General features: G+C 35.9%; 1 protein-coding gene across 4 annotated transcripts in view; it reads right to left on the bottom strand.

Annotated features, from left to right (window-relative positions):
* The window catches only part of LIN28B (lin-28 homolog B), a 115,795-nt gene that overhangs the window by 43,888 nt on the left and 48,104 nt on the right, over positions 1-23,803 (bottom strand). For all 4 annotated transcript variants that reach the window (XM_072966293.1, XM_072966296.1, XM_072966292.1 and 1 more), the window contains 2 exons: positions 4,084-4,268; positions 1,183-1,263 (listed from right to left, as the gene is read on the bottom strand). In XM_072966293.1, the coding sequence (XP_072822394.1) occupies positions 1,183-1,263; positions 4,084-4,268 (266 nt within the window). The remainder of the gene's footprint in view (positions 1-1,182; positions 1,264-4,083; positions 4,269-23,803) is intronic.

Below are 23,803 nucleotides of genomic sequence, written 5' to 3'. Positions count from 1 at the left end.
CTTAATGCATTCACTCTGCTATTTTCCTATTTTATATCTTTTCCTTTCTTTTTAAATCCCCAAGCCTCCTCTTCTACCACCACTCAGTTGATGGCCTTGCTTCAAATTTCACTAAGAAAACATCATAAAAAGGTGAGAAATCTTACTTATCCCACCTTCACATTTACCTGCCCGTCGGTATCTGTACCTGTATGCTGTGCCTTACCTCCAGTTTTGAAGCATGAACCATCTGTACTCATGCGGCTAGCTCTCTCGGTTGCTCTTTAAATCCCAATTCTCTCTCCCACTCAAAGAAATCACTCCAGCAATTGTCCTCCTTTCCTGCATGTTCAATCTTTCTTTTTCTGCTACACTTTTCCTGTTAACACATATACATGCTGTAGTTTCTTCCCCTTAGCTACTGCTTCATTTTTCTGCTTCCATTCATAGGAAAACAAAAAATTGTCTATACTCACTATCTGCACTTCCTCTCTTTTCCTTCTCTGTTAAGCACAAATCCACTTGGGCTTTTACCCCCACCAGTGCACTGATTCTGATCTTGCCAACCTCACCAACAACTTCCTTGTTGCTAAATGGTCAAGACCTGTTACTGGATCATTTTCACCACAAGCACCATTTAACACATTGGATATTCTCTCTTTCTTGAAATACTTCTTTGCTTCACTTTTGAAACAAAACCCACTCTTGGCTCTCCTCTCATTTCCTCCTTACTTGGTAGTGCCTCTTATAATCCTCCTAATCTTTTTGATCCCTAAATGCTGGAATGGCCCAGGGCGCAGTCCTCTTGCCCTTTCTATGAATACTCACTCTGATGGTGATCTCATTCAGTCTTCTGGCTGTAAATATCATCTTTTTGCTGAATCCTGCCAAATTCTCATCTCCAGTCCTAGAACTCCATACTCATGCATCTATCCCATTAAGCTACATTTCCACTTGGATGTCTATCTGATTTTCTGCTCCTTCCCTAGTCTTCTTCATCTTGGTAAATGGTCTCTCCATCTTCCTGGTTGCTCAGGCCAAACAAATCTTGGAGTCATCCTGAACACTTGACTTTCTACAGTCTACATCTGATCCAATAGTAAGTGCTGTTGTCTCTACCTTCAAAACACTGCAGGGCTTTTGTTCACCACCTCTACTGCTACCATCCCAATGGGAACCACCATAATCTCTTTCCCGCATTACCGGAACTGCATCCTTAGCGGTCTCTCAGGTTCCATCCTTGCCTCTCCACTTTGTGTTGTCTTCACAGCTGCCAGAATGATACTTTAAGGAGATAAATCAGCTCATGTTACTTTTCAATATAAGATTTTCCAATGACGTCCCATTTTTCCCCAAATCAAAGTCCTTACAATGGTCGACAAGACCCTACATGAAGGAATGTCCTGCTATCTTACTTTCCTACTCTCAGCCTCCACTACCCTTCCTCTGCTGAGCCTAGTACAGCACATGTGTAAAACATGCCAGAACTAGAGTTAAAGATTTTATATAAAAGACATGAAAAAATAAAGGGTTTTGTTTTCTTTTATTTTACTCTGCTTTACTTGAGTGTGTGTGTGTGTGTGTATGCTCTCTCTTTGGGAGCAAAAAAATCACTTTAATAGGTAAGAATATCATTATACTTTCACACATTTTCATGGACTTTCCTTTATACAAAATGAGCTCTTAAAAATCTAGATGAAAACTGAATTTATTCTCTTACTACTGGCTTGTCAAATCAGTGTTAAAACATGTACTAAGCATTAAATGCTGCAGAGGTAGCTACTTAACAATCTGGAGAGGAAAGAAAAGCTCGATCCTTAGATTCCTCTCTTCAAAAATAAATTACATACAAAGAGAAGAGACAGTTAAATGTAAAAGATAAATTAGTAAAAATTATACAAGAAAAATATAGATGAATACAGTATATTTTTAATTTGGCAGTTTGAAAAGGCAGATAGCAGTCAAGTCAGATAGCATTAAGGAGAGAGTAACAGATTTATCCGTATAAAAATTCAAAACTTCTATTTTTAAAACTCACTATAATTAAAGCTAAAATATACTTCACAAGCTGAAAAATATCTTTCTCGTCTATTTGAGACAAAGATTAACATGGTAAATATACAAAGAGAATGTGCAGTAATAGGGAATATATGTTGGTCTGCTCCCAGTTCCTGGCACAGAGCTCCTAAAACCCATGTAATTTCCTAAGTGATAAGAACACTAGGAACACCTCTTTCTCTAACATTGGTCTTTGACCTGTTCCTGAGACAGGGATCCTGAAACCCTTGTAATTTCCTGGGTGATAGGAGGGTCTTCTGTCCTAATGAGGTGTCTCTGGGTGGGTTCCTGGATGGCTCCTGCATGAGGTCTGGTCACTAAAAAGACCATGCCATTAGAAGCTTGGATTTATCAGCCCCACCCCCAATTTTCTAGAGAGAAGGAAAGGGGCTGAAAATCAAGCCTATGTGATGAAGCCTCCTTAAAATCCCAGAAGTACGAGGTCCAGAGAGTTCCAGGTTGGCAAACACATCCACCCTGGGAGGGTGAAGTACCCCACTCCCATCAGTACAGAAGCTCCTGTGTTTCAGGACCCTCCCAGACCTTGCCCTATGTATCTCTTCCTCTGGCTGTTCATCTGTATCCTTTATCTGGCTATTATATCCTTTAATAAGCTGGTAAGTGCAGTGTTTCCTTGAGTTCTGTGAGCCACTCTAGCAAACCTGAGGAGGGGGTTGTGGACACTACTGATTTGTAGCCAACTTAGAAGTTGCAGGGGACTTGCAATTGGCATTTAAAGTGTGGTGGGAGCAGTCTTGTGGGACTGAGCCCTTAACCTGTAGGACCAGACACTATCTCCAGGTAGATAGTGTCAGAATTGAGTTAAATTATAGGACACCCAGCTGGCACTGTGGAGAACTGCTTTGTGTGGGGAAAAAACTCCACACATTTGGTGACCAGAAATGAAGTGCTCTGTGTAAAAGCAATGGAGACACAAAGGTAAGAAATATAATATGGCAGAACTGAGTTTTTCCCAGCATAGGAAAGAGGAAAACTGAGATGTTCTTCTAAAGAGAGAACTTAGAAATCAGTAATAGCAAATGAACATCTCAGTAGAAAAATAAGCAAAGGGCAAGAAACATGCAATTCATAGAAGAAAAAAATTAAAATTAAAACATATAAAAATAAATTTAACCTCTAATCAAAGGATGCAAAGAAAAAAAAATGAACTGCATTTCTTAACCTCTGTAATTGGAAAAGATTAAAAGATGACATTTTTCAACAAACAGTTTTACTTTTAAAGGGTTGTATATTGGCCCTAATCATTTCTGAAGAGCAATTTAAAAATAGATATCAAAATTTTCAAAGTGCATTGTTTTTGAACCAGATCTTTTGACTATTAGGTATTTATCCTTCAGGATATACTCAATTTTTCAAAAATGTACATGTAAGGATTCTTACCATGGTGCTATTGATAAATTTAAAATATTGGAAATAGCCTAAATTTAACAATTAAGTTAATTTAATATAGCTTGTTTAAATTTTGGTACATTCCCACAGTGGGAATTTATGCAATGCTAAAGACGGACATGAAATATTCCATGATTTACCCTTAAGTGAGAAAAAAGTGCAAGTTTCAAAAATTTTGCATATATATTACGATTCCCATTTATAGTTAGTATTTCCAGTGATTTTTTTTTTAATACTTGAATTTTATGTATATGAGTCATCTTTTAAAAACAGACAAAACAATAAATGTGTTTTCATTTGAAAAATAGGTAGGGGTGTTAAGATGTACAGAGGGGCACCTCTGCTGGGAACTTCAACTCCCCATTTTTGGTCTCTGACCTGTCCGGTGGAAGTGGTAGTCGGGGACTTTCCAGTGCTCAGTGCTGAAGGCTCAGTTAAGTATATTCTGCAGAGAATTCAAATTGCAAGATAGACTATATTTCTGATTAATTCTATTCAAATACTTAGTAGTAGCATTTTATTTTATTTTGGCTACACTATCTAAAGTCCACTAACATAATAAAAATGTACATTAAACTTTCAGAAATGTTTTCCAAATATAATAAACTCACAAAACTAACAAAGTGAAATAATTACCTGTCTCCCTTTGGTTTTCTTTTTTGTAGTGTCTTCCCTTTGGGTCTTCTTTCACTTCCTAAACAGGGGCTCCCACCAGGTCCTGTTACCCGTATTGATTCAAGGCCTTTGGAAGATTTTTTAAATGTGAATTCCACTGGTTCTCCTTCTTTTAGGCTTCTGAATCCTTCCATGAATAATTTGCTCTGAGAAGAGCAGGGGAGGGAGGGAGAGAGAAAGAAAGATCATCATTATTAATATATTATAAATTATCTCTATGATTTAAGATTAACATAGAAACATATTCATTTACTAAGTATAATTTTTTTTTAAGTTCAGCAAAAGGCATACTATTTAAAAGTTTCCTGTTGTAATAGTGGCAGTGGGAGAATAAACTAATAACATATTTTAAGGCAATTTGGCAACACTTATAAAAATTTAAATGTGTTTATTTTTTGATCCAGCAACTCTACTTCAAGGACTCTCCTATGGACATACTCACACAATTTCCCCCCTACCCCCACCCAAAACCTGTATCAAAATTCACTACAGCACTGCTGTCTGATAGAAAAATTACAGCTACCCTAATGTCTATCAATGGGAAAGTGATTAAATTATAGTAGTTATAAAATGTAGCATTATTGAGCTATTAAAAGATCTATATGTATTAGCATGGGGAAGATAAACGTAATACGGTTGAGTAAAAAACTGAAGAGTAAAGAACAGTGTGTCTATCATAACATCATCTATGTAGATAAGTTTTTAAAAGACACACGTTTACTTATAGAGGCATGCAGTCTGGAACAATAGACAGCATATCATAAATAGTCATTTTCTCCAGGGAAAATGGGAGGCTTTTGGATACACACATTATTGTATTGTTTGAACTTCTTATAATTTGAAAGGAAACAGATTTTTATAATTTGAAAGGTACTTAATAATGACCAAAAAAAGTTTCCTGATTGGAAAAATCTAACTTTGGTTACAAACATTAATTGGCCCTTTTGATCTAACTCTTTTCATCAAAGTGAATGTACCAATTCAAAAATATACTAAAATCACTAAATCATTCATTTTATTTATTTCTTCAAATCCCTCTGTGTACATTTTACAGATCTAATTTTAAGTTCCATGTAGCTTTTAAAGATTTTTCTGAATTTGGGGGCAAAAGGAAACACATCGGAATATGGTAGGTCGAGACCTTGGTTCAAGTCTAGTTCTTTAAGTAAATAGCTATGCAGTTTTGAATGAGCCATTACTCTCTTTTCTGTTTATCTGTCAATTTAAGGGATTTGAGTTTCCCCCCATGTGTTCTGAGAAACAATGGTTCTGAAAAAGATTCCATGAAAAAAGGATCTGGGGGTCAGATAAGGTTGTAAATTGCTATACGTAGTTTCCCCTTAGTTGATTTGCATTAACATATTAAAGTCTCTGAGTTTCCATACCCTCCCCCACCTCCACAGAAATAAAAATCTTGTTTAACTGTGCTTAACCCAGCAATTTCCCAATCTAATTGATCCCAGAGCCCTTTCTTTAAACTACAGATGACTAGCATACTTCTGGAAATGCTGGACCAGGAAATCTTCACTCCCCCCAAGTCCATGACTCTGAAGGCAGCTAAATAATTACAGATAACCAAACAGTTATATGGAACAGATAAAAACAACACTTCAAATTTCAATGCAAAAGGAAGCTATTCCTTGTGAAAGCAATACAACACATGAAGACAGGGTTTTTAACCAGTTCCTAGTGCAGCTTATCTCACACTGTGACTTCATGTGGAAGTGTAATTTGGCAGCAACTTTTCTGCTCTCTGATGCTATGTAGAAATCAGAAAAAAAAAGAAAAAACACAACTGCTTACATTCTTTAAAATTAAAAAAATATAGTTTTTAAAGCTTTATATATTTCCAAATCTATTTTTTTTCCCAAGCTTTCCCCTCACTAATTATAAATAGTCTTTTACTTTCATTTCCTTTCTCACTTCCCACTCAAGAAAGTGCAGATGATCAAACCAGATGAAGTGGAGCAGAGGTCAACTACTGTAATTAAGAGAAGGAAGGGATAGCAGCTTTAATTAGAGCTATCATATGCTCATGTTATTTTCTATAATCAAAATTCTATCACTTACTTCCTGATAGCTTTTAGTGTATGGGTATACATAATTTGATTTCATTTTCTATTATTATAATTGTTGATGGGTATCATTTATAAGTGAGCTGTTTCTCCATATCTAAAGTAAAATTCTGCTCTTCCTAAGGACCACTGAGTTTTGGCTATTCTTCAAGATATTCTGAAAGAATACTTTTTTTTTTTTCATTCTATCCTACATTCTCCTCCAAATGAGTACATAAGGCAATTCAGAGTCATAATAATTGACAAAAAATAATAGTAATATCCCTAAGAAACTATAGTGGCTTTGAAAGAAAGACAAGAATTCACAGAGACTGTTCTATCTTTGCTATTACACTGAAATTGCTGTTACATAAATGGGAAAGATTTGTTGAAAGATGAGGAATTGGCTAATTTTATTTCTTCACAAAAATCAACTTCTTCCCTTGCCTTGTCATTTTTTATTAAAGGTGCCTCCATTTTCCCAGTTACACTGGTTCTAATCCTTAGTTTTACCCAAACCATGTATTGAAGTGTGTGCATTCTTACTTCATAATCTCTTTCATTTGCTCCAACCATTTCATTGGACTGCCACTGCCCTACTTCTGGTGCCAGCTATCTCCCTCCTGGATGAGTATAAGTTTCTTCACTGCTGTTTCAGCATCAAGTCTCCTCCCTACTCCATAGCATCTTCCACACCTGCGTATTTTCTCTGAATAAATCTCTGCCTGTTAGTCTCCTGTCTAAAAAAGCTACAATACTTCTCTTAAATTGTAGGTGAGACCCACTCATAATGTTACCTCTACTCATATTTTCCACTTCCTTTTCCAACACCCTAAAACACAACTCCTCCACTAATAAGGCTGGCTGACTTGTACTTCCCTGAACACACTTCACGTTTTCTCATCTCTGCACTCCAGCTTATGCTGGTGGGGATGCTCTCTTTTAGGCACAGCTGTCTATCAAAATCTTACTGAAGATTCAAGCCATAATTCATATAACCCTTTATGCAATCACCCTCAATTGCCCAAGTTGGAAATTCTCTCCTGTTCATTTAAGTGATTCTCCTACACAGTTTTTACAGTACACCCCTGTGTAATGCAGACATCTGTGCATGCCCTACTTCTATTTGCTTTTTTGGGTTTATCTTCTCCTGAAGGCCAGGCACTGTGACATATATCTTAGAATTTCCTAAAGGATTAAACTAATGCCTGCAAACTACCATCATTCAGTAAGTGTTTAAAAGAATTCAAGGTTTTGCACCAGTAAGAACCTTAATGGTTATTTGGTCCAACTCCCACTTGAAAAAAGGTGGACTGAATTCTAAGGGGTTAAGTGAATTGCTCATGCAAAGTCACACTTCCCGCTCCTACTGCTGCTACATAAAATAACTTCTCTTATCTTTAGTGTCAAGGTGACACTGCGCATGGTACCTCTGGAATAAAATGCTGATAGTATTATAATGGCTCATGGTAATAAGGTTGTTCTCTGACTCCATTCAGAAGTTAATATGGATCTGTTTTTCTTGTTCTTCCTTCTTCCCATATTCTCTAATCATTCTCATTGATGTGGCTCACAAAATGATGTTCTGCCTCTGTGAACCAAGAATGCAGGTTTATGTAGATTTTTGTTCAATCTACATGCAAGACCTGCATAAGGCAAGACTTTTTGGTGTTTGGGCTTACACTGTCATCTGTGACATCTGTTTGGACAAAATAGACGTTTATTTTCTATTGGACAGAATCACAGTTATTGAGTGATTAAATAAACAAATGAATGAAGAATCATTTAGAAGAAGCTGCTGACATGCCTGCTGAGATATCAGGCACTTACAAAGGGGACAGGCCAATTTTGAATGTGCACATATTCAGTTAACTTATCTAACACTTTAATTTGTGTTCCTCTTCCTCCAACCAAAGAAGGTTCCCCTTTCACCCACTTCCTTTTATTCCAAATTTTAAAATTCATTTTGGCACAAGTTTATTTCAGAATTATAAAAATACTCGCTCTCAGTTTCCTTGCTATACCTCCCTTTCCTCCCCTCCGGTCATTTAAAAATGACTTTCAAAGAATGACATGTACATGGAGTCAAATAGGAGTGTTCAAACACTATATTTTATTTGTCAAGTATTTCTACCCAAGGTTGCACTTAGTAAGAGGATCACTTATCTCCTTTGGCACCTGTTTTTTCTCTCCAGCTGGACTGAGAAGACAGTAAAGTGTTCCTACAGTTTTATTCTTGATTCTCCTTAGAAGTAAGAGTGTATTTTCTTCTCTAGGAAGCAGAAGCTGACTTCCAATTCAAGATGGCAGGCTGAATAAATGTGTTTCATGATACTCTTTAAAAGATATCAAAATGATAGTAAGATAGTTAAAATGAATAGATTCACAATAAGAAAGAGCATAAGAGGGGTGCCATCATTGGGAAGCAGAATTAAAGAAGTTTCTGGAAGTTAGAGAGACTGCTGGCTGATTAACTGAGTTGAAGGAGCCATATGTTAGCAAAACTAATAAAAGGAGCTGCAGCACAAGCAGGAACCAGCATTCCTAACAGAACTCACAGACTGTGCTGAGACACTACATGTGCGATGAAAGCAAGGGAGAGCAGTGGGCCTGAAAACAGAAGGATTAATGGGAAGTTTGCATGTGGACTAGATACCCATCTCATTTTCCATAGATGTGAAAACAGGCAAACAATACCCCAACACAAATAACATGAGGCCCTTCTCTTAAGAGACTGAAGGAAATATCTGGGCAACTTGTGAAATATTGGATCCTGCACACAAACTTCTACTCATGCTGACCATTAGGAGCCCGCAAGTGCAAGCACTGTTTCCCTACCCACTCAGCCTTAAATCATTCCTACCCTTCGTTCTTACCCCTCATTCATATATCTGAAGGGTCAACCAAGAATCACAAAACATGCAGCATAATGAAGAAAGGCCAAGATAAATGAGGGAACAAAAGAAACTTTATACACAATCTAATTAGAGTATCTCTACAGATATCTGAGATAACATCAATAAAACAAAAACAAAAACAACCAGAGAATTTAAAAAATCCTCTCAGAAAGTTAATAGTGATCATTGAAATTAAGTGGGTTAGAAACAAAAGTTTAGAAAACCTCTTGGGACACAGGGTAAACAGACTTCCCAAAAGGAAATATATGAGAGAAAAGAGAAGAACAGAGTATGAATCCAAAAGGACAAACAGCAAAACCTGGACCAGAGCTCCTGAGAAAGAGAATACAGAAGATGAAGGAAGATAAATTATGAAATGAATAGTGTGAGAAAATTTCCCAGAGCTAAAGGGAATACCAAGGAGAGGTCTATACTGAATGGACTATATTTAATGGAATATATATTATGTATGGAAGCTTTTACACATGAGGTACATTTTTGAGCGCATGAAGAAAGAGATTTCAATGGAGGTTGAAGACATTAATTCAAACTGAGCTAATGGTTTAACCATATGCTTGTAGAGCAGGACAGTTAATACATGTTTGGGCAAGGCAAGAAACTTACTTTAAGTGTATTAGTGGGTGACCATAAATGAGGCTGGAAAATGGAAATTTTTGATTGACACACTAAGCATTGTCTTCTGTATAAAATAAACACCTATTGATACTTTTTTGCTTTCACAAGCAGCAAGATCAAATCTGTGTTTTAAAAATATCTAATTTGTTTGGCAATACCCTAGATGTCTGGAGACAGGAGGAGTGTGTGGGCAGGGATGCCCGTTACAAGGTAACTATCATGAAGTCTTAGTAAGAGGTGGTTACAACTAAACTAAAAAATGGAAGGAGGAACTGGTTTTGCAAAACACATTCTAAGTCATACATATTACCTGCTATAAAACATTGCTTGCCCCATGTGACAATTTATTGGTAAATGGGTAGTGATGTTGTACTAGTAATACAAGCATCTTTGCAAGTCTCTTCCAAGTGCTTCACTCCAGAAAAGATCTAACACTAATTGGCTGGAAGATGACAGCTCTTGACTTTCTCTAATTATAACAACAGATTTAAGTGATTCACTTCATTGTTAAGCAGTATAATAAGAATTTAAATAAAAATTAAGTTGTAGAAGAATTATAGTTCAATAAAGCTGGGTGATAAAGGTATGCTAGAAAAAAAAGATGTCTGGAATAACAGATAATATTAGTAGGCTGAAGAGTTAAAAATTCAGATATATTCATTTCTTTTAAATAGTTCTATGAGGCAAAGACTTTTTTCTAAGGTATCAGTGGAAAAATATACAATTAGTACAGGGCAATTAACCTTTATATAATATGCATAAGTCTTGGCCATTACTTAAGGACTATATGCTTTTGAAATACATGCCAAGATACTCTGGGAATCATTAAGCCTGAGGTACCTACAAGAACACAAGAGAAATGTCACTAGACTAAGTATTAGGAGCTCTGGGATCTAGCCTTGGCTCCAGCAACTAATGTGTTGCACAACCATGGACAAATTGCATACCATTGGGTGGGTCTCCCTCTTTTCTTTCTGTTAGAAAACACAGCTGTCTATCCTTTGTTAAAATATACTTTTTAAATTCTATGACTTCACTCTATGTAGACATATATCGAAATGAATGAGTAACTATTTTTTGACAACGCTGAAATTTCCCTTTATGTATTCTTACTTATTATTTCCCAATTTACTAAAGAGGAGCTAGATTTTAGTTCTTACATAACTAAAATCCCTTAAAAAACTAGACGCTAAAGGAAATCTGGTGGCACTGTAGAAGCCAATGTTTACCAAGCTTTATCTAAATAGAGAAAATCCAGTTTAGCCCCAGTCAAATCACTAAATTTCACATAAACAGGATTTAAAATAACGAGATTTTTATTTCTACTGTTCTTGATGTTAAAGTCAATCTTAACCAAATCCCATCATCTGGCCTGTACTTCAACACTGAGAAGAACACACTAAAACTGACAACACTACTGGAATGGTATTTAAAAAGGTGCAACGGAAAGCATGCAGGGATGAAAGCTGGATTTGAATACTGGTTTGAGTCCTAATCCTACTATTTACAATCTCAAACTGCATGACCAGAGACATGTTAAAAAAACAAAGAAAGGCCTGTGCCCCAGTTTCCTTATCTATCCAACTGGGGAAAATAACATCTTCAAGGAACAAAAAATATCTACTAGTTATTGTTAGATTGTAAAAAATTAATGTAAAATGCCTAGGACAATGCTTAGCAGACTGAAGAGCAGCTCAATACACGGCTTACACTATTTCTGTAAGAATCCAGTCTGCTCCTCTCTCTGCTAACACAGGTATGGGGGAGGTGAGAGGAAACAAAACAGGTTCAAGAACCTACTCAAAAACAAGTACTGTCTGAATGCTTTCATTTGATCCAAACTACCCTTACTTCTGACCCTAACTTGGCAAATGTCTGCACATTACTGACTTTCAGTTTAAACATTATCTCATCTTCAAACCTTTTCATGTCATTCTTGAGCAAACACAGGTACTTCTTTTTAACTATACGTGGTATAGATCACCATTATAACACTTACCAGTCTGCCTTGCCATGTGTCTTGTTTTCTTCTAAGGCTACAAACTTCCCAAAAGAAAATATCACAATTTTTCATTTCCATCCCTACACCTAAAACCACCCTAAAACACAGCAGGTGCTCAATATATATTCAAGGCAGCGGAGGAGAGTCAGGGTGGTGGGGAGTAAAGGCAACAGGGAGGGAGGAAGGACAAAGTAGCTGTGATTTTCTCTTTTAGATGAGGACACGAGAGACCCAAGGTCAAACCTGAGGAATGGTAGCGTCAGGACTGAAAGCCAGATCTTTTACACCAAAAGCCCTTGTATACTGTAAAGCCTAGTGTAACATTCTATAGGATGTTTCAGTTGGCGCTCAACACCACAGTCACAACATCAGGTTTAGAATATTGAAGCTTTAGCTGCTGTTTGTTTTGTTTGACTTTTTAAAATATTTCTGTGAAACTTCTTAGATGATATATTGAATTGTAAGAATTAGGTCCTTTTATTGTAGGACATTTTATTTTTATTGCCTCCCTTTGAAAACAAGAGGTACTTAATACATGATGGCTAAATAAAGAAATTACAAAAAATTCCTATCAAATCTAAGCTTCAGTGATATTCATGTTTCATCAAATTGAAAAAATTATAAATTTCTCTTACATATTAATGAATAATTATACATAATATATTATAATATATTTAAATTAAGTACAGATAAATATACACATGCAAAAAAATTCTACATAGCTCTTATACTTTTACAAAAATTAACTCAACATGAATCAAAGACTTAAATTGAAAATGCAAAACTATAAAACTCCTAGAAGACACTATAGAAGAAAACCTAATAACCTTGGGTATGATGACGACTTTTCAACTACAACACCAAAGGCATGACCCCATGAAGAAAATAATTGATAACCTGGACTTCATTAAAATTAAAAACTTCTGCTCTGCAGAAAATAAAGTCAAGAAAATGAGTGGATAAGTCATAGGCTGAGAAAAATATCTGTAAAAGACACATCTGATAAAGGACTGTTATTCAAATATACAAATAAGTCTTAAAACTCAACAATAAGAAAATGAACAACTCGATTTAAAAATGGGCCAAAGATCTCAATAAACATCTCACTAAAGAAGATGTATAGGTGGCAAATACACATATGAAAAGATGTTCCACATCATATGTCATGGGGGAAATGTAAATTAAAATGAGATATGATTATACACCTATTAGAATGGCCAAAATCTGGAACAGTGACAACACCAAATGCTGTTGTAGATATGAAGCAATAGGAAATTTTATTCATTGCTGATGGGAACACAAAATGATGCAGTGACTTTGGAAGATAGTTTGGCAATTTCTTAACAAACCTAAGCATACTCCTATCATACAATCCAGTAACTGCATTCACACCTTGGTATCTACTCAAAGAAGTTGAAAACTTATGTCCACATAAAAACATGCATAGCAATTTTACTCATAACTGATAAAATTAGGAAGCAATCAAGATGTTCTTCAATAGGTGAATGGATAAATAAACTGTGGTACATCCAGACAATGGAATCCTATTTATCACTGAAAAGAAATGAGCTTTTAAGCCATGGAGATATGGAAAAACCTTGATGCATATTACTAAGTGAAAGAAGGCAATATGAAAAGGTTACATACTGTATGATTCCAATTATATGACTTTGTGGAAAAAGCATACTATGAAGACAGTAAAAAGATGAGTGGTTTCCAAGGGTCTAGGGAAGAAGAGGGATGAATAGGTAGAGCATAGGGATTTTTAGGGGAGTGAAAATATTCTGCATGATACTTTAACAATGGATATATATCATTATTCATTTGACCAAACTCACAGAATGTACAATACCAAGAGTGAATCCTAACATAAATTATGGACCTCGGGTGATTATGATGCATTGCTGTAGGTTCAACAATTGTAACAAATGAACTACTCTGAACTATAAAAAACTATAAAGGGTCTCTGATTTTACCTCAAACACAAGTCAAAAAATTAGCCTGCTAGAATTTCACAGATGCTGGTTGAAGGCACAGATTCAGAGATAAAGAAAAGTTTGTTATTCGGAGCAATAGCAGTAACCAGAGTATCAGCACTTTTATGCTGGTTCTACAAGCCCCTAGTCCCACAAGGAAAAGTCAAATACAACTTACATACAGTGGTTTGGATTATAAGAGAGGAACACTGAGTTTAGGGAACCTGAATTTTTATAATGGGCAGTAAGCACCATCCTGTACTCTAGAAGGAAACACTAGCTCTATGTTCCAAGGCTGTTTGTTATATAAACATATAAAGGAGTGTCAGTTTCTCATGCACAAAACGGGCAGCCAACTGGGAGATCCAGGGAAAACTGTCTCCCACCAATACCGAGTGAAAGCGGCTTTATACAAAGAGTACAGATTGCAATTCCATTTGTATGAATTTTCTAGGATAAACAAAACTAACCTATGATAGGAAAAAGCTAGAATACTTGTTGCCTGTGGATGGATGGGTGACTGACTAGGAAGCCTGACTAGGAAGGACAAGAGAAATCTTTGTGGAGTGATGATAATGTTCAATGTCTTCAGAGTGGTTCAGGCTACAAAAGTCTAGTCATTTGTCAAAGTTATTGAATGGTGCACTTACAGATTGTGCATTTCACTGTTTATCAATTTTACCTCAAAAAAGATATTGAACTCTACTTAATGATATGCACGCTGAAGGATTTAGGGGGGAGTGTACTGATGCTTGTAACTTCTTTTGAAATGCATCAAAAAGACAGATTACTGATCCACGTTGATAGATGTATAGTTACGTGAAAAACCAAGTATAGGAAAATGTTAATTATACAATCTAGAGGATGGATATAATGGTTCACCGTTGGCCTAATGTAAACTGTGGACTTTAGTTGATAATAATGTGTCTATGTTGGCCCAGTGATTGTACCAAATATGCCACACTGATGAGGGATGTTGAGGGTTCAGGAGTGTATATGTGCCGGTGGGGAGGGCTATGTGCAAACTCTTTATTTTCTGCTCAATTCTGCTCTGAACCTGAAACTGCTCTAAAAAAAAAGTCTATTAATGAAAAAATACAAAATTAAAAAAATGATTCACTGTTAAAATTCAGTTTCTTTCTACGTATCAAATTCTCACTTAAAAATATTGTAAAAATACACCTTTGATAAAGAGATACTCCATGAGTGAGAGGTATGTTGGCATAATTAAATTTTTAAAAAGGTATTAAGTTGAAATTGAAGTTATCATTATTATATTTATAAAGTATTTAGTAAGACCAACATGGATATGGCTCTATACTGGACATTACCAACAAATTTTAGAAAATTAAATCTTCTAGTGACTTACAATCTGACATTTTGTATCATTTGTATGACTGGAAAAGGAGAGACGCTGGAGGAGGTAGAGCGAGATACAGAGCCAGAGATGAGTAAGAAGTAATGAATATAAACATGAATGGAGCTGAGAATAAATGAATATAAGGACTTTGGAATGAATTCGCAGAATTATTTTCAGACTCTACAATCTGTGCAGCTGGGCTGATGCATGAATTTGAAAGGCAGCAGGAAGATGATTTAGACAACACAGGAGAGCAAAGATCTTGAAACTAAAGAGAACAATACTATAGAGACCCTGCTCTCCTTTTGAGCATACTTTCTGAGGGGAATTACACTTGACCCTTTCCTCCAAGGCAGTTTCTGCCCTCTGCATGGAGCTGATTTGGCTTTGAGAACAGTTTGATATTTACCCTTTATTACAATGATGGTTGACAGGGATGCGTAGCAGAGAAGATGAATCAATGAGAGGTGCCTCCACTTTCCCCTTAGAACTGAGGAAAGAATTAGAAACTTCTCAAGCTGCACAGATATTAACAAAAACTCCAAACTTATCTTTTTGGCTTTATCCAATGCAGAAAAAAATCAACTCAGCTTTCCACAACTACCTCTACTCACCCCCATCTGAGGCTATTGGAAAGAGTGATTTTTAAGAGTGATTTTTTTTTCAACCTTGCTACGTAAAAAACTCTGGAGTTTCGAGAAATGCTTCAGTGATTTTCTGATAATTAATGTGAATTTCTGTTTTTCAATATATTTTTAAGTATCTTAAGTTCTATAACATACAACAATCATATTATATACTCATAATTAAATCAGTGGAATGCCTAACATGTTACTTGGTACACTAGGTTTACGTATTTTTGGGGTGCGGGGGAGTGTGAATATTTCAGAAGTGTCTACTGTTATCTTTCAGTGCATATATTAAAAAGCTTGTGCTCTTGATTTAAAATAGTACAGCTCTGTATTGCTCTTTTATTAAAGTTTCTGGCTTGCTCATGATAGAACAGAAAAATCAAGCAAGAGCACTTACTACTAGAACACACGGATACACACAATTGTGTCAAGACCTGGACATACAATGAGATTGTCAGCTATTTTTTAACAAGTGAACACATAACATGCTTTGTTATACCCACAGTAAGAGTTCTTCTTAGCTGAATATCAACATGTGTATGATAAGAAAATAAACGACTTTTAAAGCTAAAAGAATGATCTATTTCTTGTCTAAAAGCAGGATATTTAAAAAAAAATGTGTCTAGTCTTTAGACATTAGGCAAAGCAGTTTCCATTATCCTAACAACAACAAACTGTTCAGTTGTTTTCACTATGTGAACAGCGCCCAAAACTTTCCCATAAAATTATCATTCAAAGCCAAGCAAATTAGCTCATAGTGAAAAAAAAAGTGACAGTGAATATATGTATGTTCATGTGTAACTGAAAAATTGTGCTCTACACTGGAATTTGATACAATATTGTAAAACGACCATTACTCAATAAAAAAAGTTTAAAAAAAAAAGGCAAGCAAATTATAACATTATTTGATGTTGGGGTTACTTCTTTTTGAAAATAAAACTTGTCCAAACACACATGGATTTCAAATAATGAAACCAAGCAGTTAAAACTTACTGATTTAGCGATGCATTATTACAATGTTACTGGGCTTACAAAGATAACATCAGTAATAAAATTAAAGCACAGTTTGAACATAAAGCCCCAAATACAATAAATGTGAGTGAAATTTTAAACTGACTGAAGGGTACTAACATATTTGAGGTATTTTTAAAGTGACAACATAGAATAACTTACAATTTTTAAAAAGATATATTTAAAAATACACATATTTATTTTCAACCAATAAAGACTGTTTAGGTTAGCTGAGAGATCTAGTCATTTAAAACCTCCCAATTGTAGATAAACAGTAAGTTCCTATTGTATAGCACAGGGAACTATATTCAATACCTTGTAGTAATCTATAATGAAAAAGAATATGAAAAGGAATATATGTATGTGTATGGATGACTAAAACACTATGCTGTATACCAGAAATTGATGCAACATTGTAAACTGACTATACTCCAATTAAAAAATATATATACAAAAAAAAATTTTTTAAGTGAGTTGTGATCATACCCCAAACCCAAAATATGTCCTCATGAATTATGTTACAGGTTGGTAAGTGGGAGACAAGGAAAATTATACTGGATGGCAATCCATGTGATGTGGTGTCAAAGCATTTAGTAAAACTGTCCCATAACAGAACATCTTGGTCACTCTTATAAATGGATGATCAAGAATCACAAGACGCTTCAACAAGGAAGAAAGGAGCCAACACAAGCAAGCATAAAAAGAGTCTGGAGGAATTAGGACAAGCAGGGAGAAGAAAGCCAAAAAACACTGCAGTTAACATCCTCAGGTAGGTAAAAGATCATACAACATGATAAAACAAGTCAGGATTTTCCTGAAAACAAGAAAGAGCTCTTATAAAATTGAATATATCATTAGAGACACTAAAAGTTCAACAGAAGTATTAGAAAATTGATTAAATACCCCAAAAGGGAACAAAGATAAAAATGATGAACAGTAAGAGTGGAAAGCTTAAAATCTGCATCCACCCATGGGAGTTACAGAAAAACAGAACTAAGAAAGCTGAGGACTTCGAGAATAGTTCCAAGAACAAAAATGAGTTTTCATATTGAAAGGATCAATTCATGAAAAAGATGAATTAAAAAACCCAGCATATCACTGTGAAATCTCAGAATAACCCAGAGTGGCAGGAAGCAAGGGACCTAAAAGTTTCTAGGGAGAAAGATAAAGAAGGTGGAGTATTATAAAAAAGGAGTAAGAATCAGAATGGCATCTGATTTTCAGCAGCAACACAGACACTAGATGATAATAGAATATTTGCAAATATGAGGGAAAAGTAGTTCCATATGAATTCTATACCTAGCCAAACTATCAGACACATGGAGTCTTGAAAACTCCACCTCCTTAGTACTCTTTCTTAGGAAACAGTTTAAATATTTGTTCTATCCAGTCATGGGATAAAACTAAGAAAGATGAAGACATGAGATCCAGAAATAGTAAAGAGGCAAAAGAAATTCCCAAGATGAGAGTTAAAAAAAAAAAAATCCACCAGCAAAAACATGGGGACAACAGCTATCCAGCAGGCCTGAACAGAGCAACAGTTTTTAGATTGAAGGTAAATTCAAGAGCAGATGCTCCAAGGAAAAAAAATGATACTGGCAGATGACCTGAGATGTATGAAGCTATAGGGTAGGTTTCCAGTTCTGTTGAAGATTTTGTAGACATGGTAGTGATACATATATAGAAAATTAAGCAAAAAAAGCAATTATTAACTCTAAAAAGTTTAAAAAGAGAAAAAAATCACAATATACTATGATCCTCTGTGAGTAACTTTAATGTAGCTATAATAAATTAATACTAAATATTTCTTTAGTCAAAAATTGTACCAAATTCTTTTTCTTTTTTAGAAGAATGTGGGAGGTAAAAAAGCTAAAAGTTCATATTCTGCAATAGGAAGTCTACAGATAATATCTGGAGAGAAAAAGAAATAGCAGTATGAAACATGGCAGTAAATTCCAGAAGAAACAGCTAGACAATTTTATTTTTATTTCCTCCATAAAAAAAGAAAGTGCTTTTCCTTTTTTCCTTCCAAGCCTTATAGAACTATTTGATTTTTCTAACTAATTGGTTTTTAACTATTATTTTGATAAAGTTAAATTTCTTAAAAATCAATGATAAAGTGGGGGAGAAAGAAAGATCTTAACTCCCAAGTCCAATGCCTCCTCCTCCATTCTCCAGTCCTTGGTAAAGTGACCTCTGCCCCAAACTCTACAGAAATGCTCTCACTGCAAATCCAGTGGACTTTTCAATCTTCAGTTTTTATCATATTTGTCAGCTTTATAGCATTTGGCATGAATCATTCCCTCACTGCCCTTGGTATCCAAGACCATAAGGCCTAATTTTCTTCCTTATGCCTCTGGTCACTCTCCCTTAGTAACATCCAGAAGCCCATCTTCCTTGACTTCTAAGTTATCATTGTTCCTCGAATTCCATCTTGGCCTTCTAACCACTGTATCTGGTTTCCGTGGGATACTTTCTGTATTCCCTTAATCTCAACTGCTACTTAGATAATAACTTCCATTTCAGTATCCCTAGCACAGACTACTCGACTGAGCTCCAGCTTCAAATACCCAACTGCTTACTATGTATTTCCACATGACTCTCCCTTTTTATGCCTAAAACGTAACTAACTCATATCCTCCACTAATAATAACAGCAAACACACATAGTGCTTACTTGCCAGGAACTATTCTAAGCATTTTACACACATTAACGCATGTGTAAACGAATCTAATGAAGGAAACGAAGGCACAAAGACACTAAAGTAACAAGCCCAGGACCACAAAGTTAATAAATGGCAAAGCTAGGGTTTTAGACCAGGCAGTCTAGCTCCAAGGTATAGCCTCTTAGATACACACTATATTACGTCACCCGTCAAGGCAATGGTTTCCTTACCCAATGAAAAGTGACCATCATCCATCTAGTTGCTTTAGACAGAAACCTCCATCTCCCTCACCCCCACATCAACGGGTCACCAAGTTCAATTCATACTGATTTTACGTCACCCCTTTACCCCCTTCCTCACATTTTCCTACTGCAAGTCTTCATCATATCTCATTTTAACTGGAATAATAGCTTCTCTTTGCTTTTAACCCATTCTCCCTGCTGCTTCTGGAGTGAACATCCCAAGGCACAGGTTTGCTCCATCTCTCTCCATACCTTCACGCTACTCTGCTCATATATACAGGCTTACAACTTTGCAGTGTATCCCTGCACTGTTCAGCATGAAGTTTAAACCTGTTAGTCCTTTATTTTCTGGCCTCTGCTCATCTTCCAGGCTTAACGCTTACCATACTCTACTATTTCTTCTCAATCCTTTACCTATTTATTTCATGTCCCAGTGTCTGTGCACACACCACTCACTCTGCCTGGTCTATCCTTCCACTACACTCTTCTTGTCTACCTTGGTCTCAGGTAGAGACCTTTCTGTTTTTGTAACACCTGGAACACTTCTATGACAGACTTTCCCATCTATGTGTCTTTCCTCCGAACTGACTGTAAACTCCAAGAGATATTGGTATCAATTCATTTCACCCATCCCACAGGAAATGGAGACGAGCAGGTTATGCAATTTGCTCAAGGTCCCACAGCTAGTGATCAGGGGAAATGCTACTTAAATCCACACCTGCAAAAGTCCAAAGCTAATGAAGGTTTTTAGGCAGAAGGAGTGAACACAATGAAAGCAACACTTTCGGATAAGCTGCTACAATTTAAGACCAACAGAGTCCTTCTATTCCTGGGCAGTGGTTTAGCTACAGCTAACTGGTTATCTTAGAATGACTCTGAGTAAGGGCAGGGCTCCCTTGGCAGCCTCACTGGCACTTTCTCATTCTCTCTGTACAACCTCTTCCATTCAGAACCACAGGTCTTTTATAACAGTTGTATCTGAGGGAACAAAGTGCCCAGAATGAAATGTTGTAACGGAAGAGACTTTTAAAAATATTTTATTTAAAGCTACAATTTAGAGATAAAGAAGTTAAATCTCAAATTAACTTTGGAAAAATTAAAAGCCTAAAGTCTTATAACTAGTTAGTGGCAAAGCTGGGACAAGATCACGTTTCCTGTCTTTGGAGTTAGTGTTCTTTTTCGCTACCTACATAATGCTGTTTCCCACAAGCCCAACTTTATAGTATTTTACAGCTTAACACAGTATATCTCTATTACTGATTAACTTGAATGAAACTCCCTCACAGTGAAGTTAGCTAACCCCACAATCTACTGTCATTATAATATGCTGTCAAAGTCACAACATCTGTCCAACCTGAAAAAAACAATGATTTCTCTTCAATAAACCTACACTTTAAAAGCTATGGATAAGGGAAAATCAATGACTGCCTCAAAAGCTATATCCTCCAGAGGAGTGCTGACCCATAGAGTTTTATGCCAATGATAGAAATGCTCTGCATTTGAGCTGTCCAAGATGGTAGCTGCTAACCAGCCACATGTGGCTACTGAGCACTTGACATACGGTTAGTACACCTAGGGTACCTAATATTTCACAATTTTTATTAACTTACATTTAAATAGCCATTCAGGCTAGTGACTACCGTCTTGGATGGTGTGGTTTTAGAGTTACGTCATAGAGATCTGAGAGGTACTTTGCAAAGGAAGCTTGAAAATGGATCACATCTCTATACTATTCAGTCCTATTAATGTAAAGGAATTAACATAGGTAATGACCATGAGATACGTTATTCTGAAATTTTTTAATTAACTGCATGACCACCTGACCACATTCATTTTTCCACCTATGCATCAGAGAGCAGGATATTATGTGTCAATGGAGAAAATCTTTATGGCTGATGCAAGGTTGGGCAAAAAAATGAACAAACCCTCATCCCCTAAAAAAACCAGAGGATCTCTTCAAGTGGCCAGCCTGCTCCAGTGATCACAGAAGGGTCACAAAGCCCCAGGGGATCTTTCCAGGCATGAAACAAGTTCCACAACTCTGCTCTAATTCTTTCACTGGATAAATCACTGGATACATGTAAGGCAATGTCTCCGCTATGCCACATCACAATTTCTGTATTATTACAAATTGTCCCAAAGAACCAGACAGAAAAGAAAACGATGTAATTTTAAGCAAGGGCTTCATTAATTTATGACTATTCTATGTATTTTATCCCTCCTCCCCTTTCTCTAATGTTTAAATACTTGCTAAAAAACACTAACTTTCAGCTAGGCATATGGATTTTTTTTTTAAGTCTCTCTCTCTCTTTCTTTAACCCCAACAGAGGAACTGGGGATTGAACCCAGGGCCTCATGCAAGTCAAGCGTGGATTCTGCCACTGAGCTATACATACCCCTCAACCCTCCTGGATATTTTTTTTAATATCAAGAAAATCTTGGAAAAGGGCTCATTTTATTCATAGCTCTATCATAATATTTCTTTTATTAGCTTATCATCTTCCAGTAATACTGTTTCAATTTGTATGATATTTTCACTAGCATGTTTACCCTATATTTACATTCTCCTGTCTTCTTTATCCATTCACTCTGAATATTTCATTGCCCTTGCTAACAATTCTTCTGTTCTCTTAACACATGTCCCTTTTTCCCTTGGAATCTTGGTAATTTTTTTTCCCCTGAAACTCATAAAACCTAAACAGCATTTTGGAAATGAACTATCTCCTGTTGAAAAAAAAAGGCATATTCACAGAAATTATCGGTCTCTAAATGCACTCAGACCTCTCCCAGTTTTTTTACCTAGGTCTGTTAAGGCCCACAGGATCAGAGATAAGAGAGTATGTGGATGGCTCAGTACAATCAGTTACTACCACAAATAAGTCAAGCATAAATCTTGCTGACAGTGGGAAGTCTGGACCAGGAAATAATACCAAAAGAAATGCCATCTTCAAGCACAAAAAAACTGTGATTTGTGTATGTTCCAAGGGCAAATGATTTATATTTGTTTCAGAGCACAGCATGTAGACACTGTGCATATCCACATAAGTGTGGTGTTCAGCTTACTTTAAAACAAACATAGTAACTCGGGGCCAAGGCTACCACAGACAGGCGTCTAGAATGTTTTCATAGCAATGGGCATCTGATTGACTTAGAAGATCCTCTTGTTTCCTTTCTGCATAAGATGGTGGCAATGAGTGAAGCAATGGCAGCAGCAGGTCAAAGGCTTCTAACAAGATGAGACAAAACACTGAAAATACAGTAAAATATACACTAAGATGTCAATCTATTTATGTTTTCATGTCAACCATCTGTGAACTATTTCTGAAATTTAAGGCAATTCGTAATATGAACTGGGGTTTAAGGAAATGGAATTCTTTGAAAACAAGAGGAGATATACCCAGGTAGTCTGAATACGGCCTTGGTCACATCACTTAAGCTCTGTAGAAAATAACAGTACCTAAGTTGCGTTGTGCTAAGAATTAGATGAGTTAACGTATCTCAACTGCTTAGAATAGTACCTGGCATGTAGTAAATCCTAAAGTTAGCTGTTATTATTCTAGGGTAAAGAAGCCTTTTCTATTCTTTTTAAATTTAATAAATATTTTAAATCCCAAGTTCTGCTTTTTTCTTTACATATTATTTTAAACTTAAGTGATTTTACCAGTTAAATTAAAAATATGAGTGCAATAGAAACTCAGTTACAACATACCTTCTATTATATAAACAAAGGTCTCTTCAACAGTTAGCCAATAAGGCCAAAACTAGTTCTGACCACGTCTGCATTAAAATGGGATTTGAGCAGGGAGGGTATAGCTCAGTGGTATAGCACATGCTTAGCATGCACAAGGTCCTGGGTTCAATCCCCAGTATCTCCATTAAAATAAATAAGTAAATAAATAACCTAATTACCTCCCCTACAAACAAACAAACAAAGAAAAATTTAAAAATAAAAGGGGATTTTGTATGTAAATTTGGTAACATTTTTAAGGTATTTATAAGTAATCACTTGTTTTTTTTTCTTATCACAAATATTTCCTGCTAATTTTATAAAATTATAAAATATAAAATCCACAGATAAGAAAAACAGAGGGTAAAAATTACCTGAAATCCCATCATACTACCATTACCATTTTTTAAATCATCTGTTACCCCTATTAACATTAAACTTCCATTTTTTTCATATGCATTGACAGATAGAGGTCTTTT

Source organism: Vicugna pacos, chromosome 8 (genome assembly GCF_048564905.1).
Source record: "Vicugna pacos chromosome 8, VicPac4, whole genome shotgun sequence".
NCBI lineage: Eukaryota > Metazoa > Chordata > Mammalia > Artiodactyla > Camelidae > Vicugna > Vicugna pacos.
The sequence above is the reverse complement of the archived record's forward strand: the minus strand, read 5'-3'. Positions and strand labels throughout refer to the sequence as shown.